General features: G+C 39.2%; 1 protein-coding gene across 1 annotated transcript; it reads left to right on the plus strand.

Moving 5' to 3' along the window:
* Positions 1-1,562: 1,562 nt before the first annotated feature.
* On the plus strand, positions 1,563-2,647 carry RPI2 (ribose-5-phosphate isomerase 2). Its single transcript, XM_079085424.1, has one exon. It carries the CDS (start codon positions 1,735-1,737, stop codon positions 2,527-2,529), a length of 795 nt encoding a protein of 264 aa, XP_078941550.1. The 5' UTR covers positions 1,563-1,734; the 3' UTR covers positions 2,530-2,647.
* The last annotated feature ends 490 nt before the right edge of the window (positions 2,648-3,137 follow it).

The following is a 3,137-nucleotide window of genomic DNA, read 5'->3' on the forward strand; positions in this document are numbered from 1 at the left end:
ATAGAAATCAATGTATCAAAATATTCTCTCAATATATAAGTCAACAGGAGGATGTGTACGATCACACCTTTGACTTGTCCTGATCATCTGATGTACCTAGGGTGCAAACGAGCCGAGCCGAGCCCGAGCCTGGCCAGGCTCGACTCGGGCTCGTTTAATTTATATGAAGCTTGAGCTCGAGCTCGGCTCGATTCGAGCTTTCTTGTATTGAGCTCGGCTCGAGCTCATAAAGAATTATATAAGCTCGGCTCGGGCTCGGGCTCGACTCGTTTTTTTATCTAATGTGCCTAAATAAGCTTAAGTTCGACTCGAGCTCGTTAAGAAGCTTGTTTACCAATACCCTAAATCCATAATTCCCCTAATATGTGTGTATTTGAATATATATATATATATATATATATATATATATATATATATATATATATATATAATAATAATAAATTATATTATATAAAGGCTCGTTTAGGCTCGCGAGCCTAATCGAGCTTAATGACATAGGCTTGAGCTCGAGCTCGTTTAATAAACGAGCTTAATATTAAGCTCGAGCTCGGCTCGGGCTCGTTTAAAATCGGTTTCGAGTCGAGCTTTTAACGATCCGATCTCGAGTAGCTCGCGAGTAGCTTGGCTCGTTTGTACCCCTAGATGTACCTGAAAACATTGAAATCAACATTTGTAAGTCAAAGCTTAGTAAGTTTCCCCAAAATACTCCACACAACAATATATATACAATGCATGCATACTGGGCTCACAACATAAGACTGAATTACCCCCATGCCCACGACATAAGATTGGATTTCCCCCTCCTGGGCCCTTAGCTCATGACGATCTTGCTCCCGAGCCCACAACATAAGACTGGATTGCGCACTCTTGGGCCCTCAACTTATGACTGGATTGCTCCCAGTTTTTTTTGGCTTACAACACAAAGTAGTACTGCCTCAACCCAATCACACTATGTCAACATATGCAAATAATAGTCGATAACTAACAAATACAGATAATCATACAAATCTACCAATATAACAAATCACTATAGTATACTAACATCATACACACAAGGACAAATACTGTAGTACAAAGTATAATGTGAAAACTCACATCGTAGTTTAAAAGATAACAACGCCGATCTAACTGAACTTACCTTGGGTTCCAGTCATGTGTGAATGTATAATGTCGATTTATAATGTTTAAAACCCGATTTTATATAGCCGTTTGAATTTATAATGTCGTCCGAATGTTAAAATTTTGTGCGAAATTTATAATAATAATAATAATAATAATAATTAAAAAAGAATTAAAAACAACAAAAAAACAAAATAGGAAAAAAAACAAAAAAAAAACAACAAAAGACAAAAAAATCAAATAAGGGGTGAAATTGGAAAATGAATGGGTACCTATAGAAAAACCCCTAAAATATAAGAATTAAAATGGGTTTATGGGTTTATAGATAACCGATCGGGACTGACTTGGGAGGATACATATCCAAATTAAACCGAATCGAGTTGACCCGATTCTCCAAATCGGACCTTTCACTGAACCTTCCCTGCTTCTCCTAATAAATACCCCACTCGGTTTCCCCCAAATTTGCTCGACCCCCACGCGTTTCTCTCTCCAAATCTCATCTTCCCATTTCAGATCTTCAAAGATTATCAAAACCCTAAAAAATTTCATTCTTATCTTCCTTTCCATTCTTCGGTCTCAATTGCTCCAACGCATTACCCCAAAACTCCCTTAAAGATGGCTATGGCTTATCTCGGATCAAAGAAAGCCAACGCCGCCGCACTAATGTCGTCGCCGTCCCTTTCACCCTACCAACGCATCTTAACCCAAGACGAACTCAAAAAAATCGCCGCCTACAAGGCCGTCGAGTTTGTCGAATCCGGCATGGTTCTTGGCCTCGGAACTGGCTCCACCGCCAAACACGCTATTGACCGTATCGGAGAGCTTCTCCAGCAAGGAAAACTAAGCAACATCGTCGGAATACCCACTTCGACGATGACTCATGAGCAGGCTTTGTCGCTGGGCATACCTCTGTCGGACCTTGACAACCACCCTGTTCTCGATTTGGCCATTGACGGAGCAGATGAGGTTGACCCAGATATGAATTTGGTCAAAGGCCGAGGCGGATCGTTGCTTCGTGAGAAAATGATCGAAGGTTGTTGCAAGAAATTCGTCGTGATTGTCGATGAATCCAAACTGGTGGACTATGTCGGAGGAAGTGGGTTAGCCATGCCGGTTGAAATCGTTCCTTTTTGCTGGAAATTCACAGCGCAGAAGCTTCAATCGTTGTTTGAAGAAGCCGGTTGTGTTGCAAAGCTTCGGACTTCGCCGGAAAATGGTAAGCCATTTGTGACTGATAATGGGAATTTCATTATCGATTTGTATTTCAAGAAAGACATTGGGGATTTGAAGGCTGCCGGCGATGCAATTTTAAGACTGGCCGGAGTGGTAGAACATGGAATGTTTCTTGACATGACAACTACTTTGATAGTCGCCGGAGAACTAGGAGTTACCGTGAGGCATAAATGTTAGTTTTATGGCAATGGCTACGGGAGATTTTGGTTTCTAGCTAACATTATTAGGAAATGAAATTAGGAATTATGTTTCTCCGATGAAATTTTATTCAATTTTTATGCGTTTATTTGACAAACTATTGAGGAGGATTTTGCGTCGAACTTGCTACAACCACAAGATATCCTTAACGTATCTTCAACAATCTTATCATTTTCATCGTATTTTACAAAAAGAATTTTTATAGAAAACTAATTATTCTGAAAAATGTGTAAATGTCATGTCGGTTAAATACCACGAATGTTGACTGATTGGATTGCTTATTTTATAATTAAAAGAGTTTAGGCAGTTAGGCTCATTGAAATTTTAACAATTTTTGGATTTACTAGTTTGGAAATATGGTCATCCGACCTTTTTTAGGGCATGCAAACATATCATGATGCTCTCTTTGGTGGCCTCCACCCAAAACCTATCTTCTAGACTACAAAATTGGCATCAATTTTAGGTTCAAAGATTGGTTCGTAACCTTGTAAAGTTTGGGTAAGGGAGATATGTTTTTATTGGGTCCGATTGGATTTGACTTAAGAGGTAGGATTTAGTCGGTCATATATTCAAACTATTTGATATCA

The sequence above is a fragment of the Lactuca virosa genome, chromosome 3 (genome assembly GCF_052849685.1).
Source record: "Lactuca virosa cultivar CGN04683 chromosome 3, Lactuca_virosa_CGN04683_v6, whole genome shotgun sequence".
NCBI lineage: Eukaryota > Viridiplantae > Streptophyta > Magnoliopsida > Asterales > Asteraceae > Lactuca > Lactuca virosa.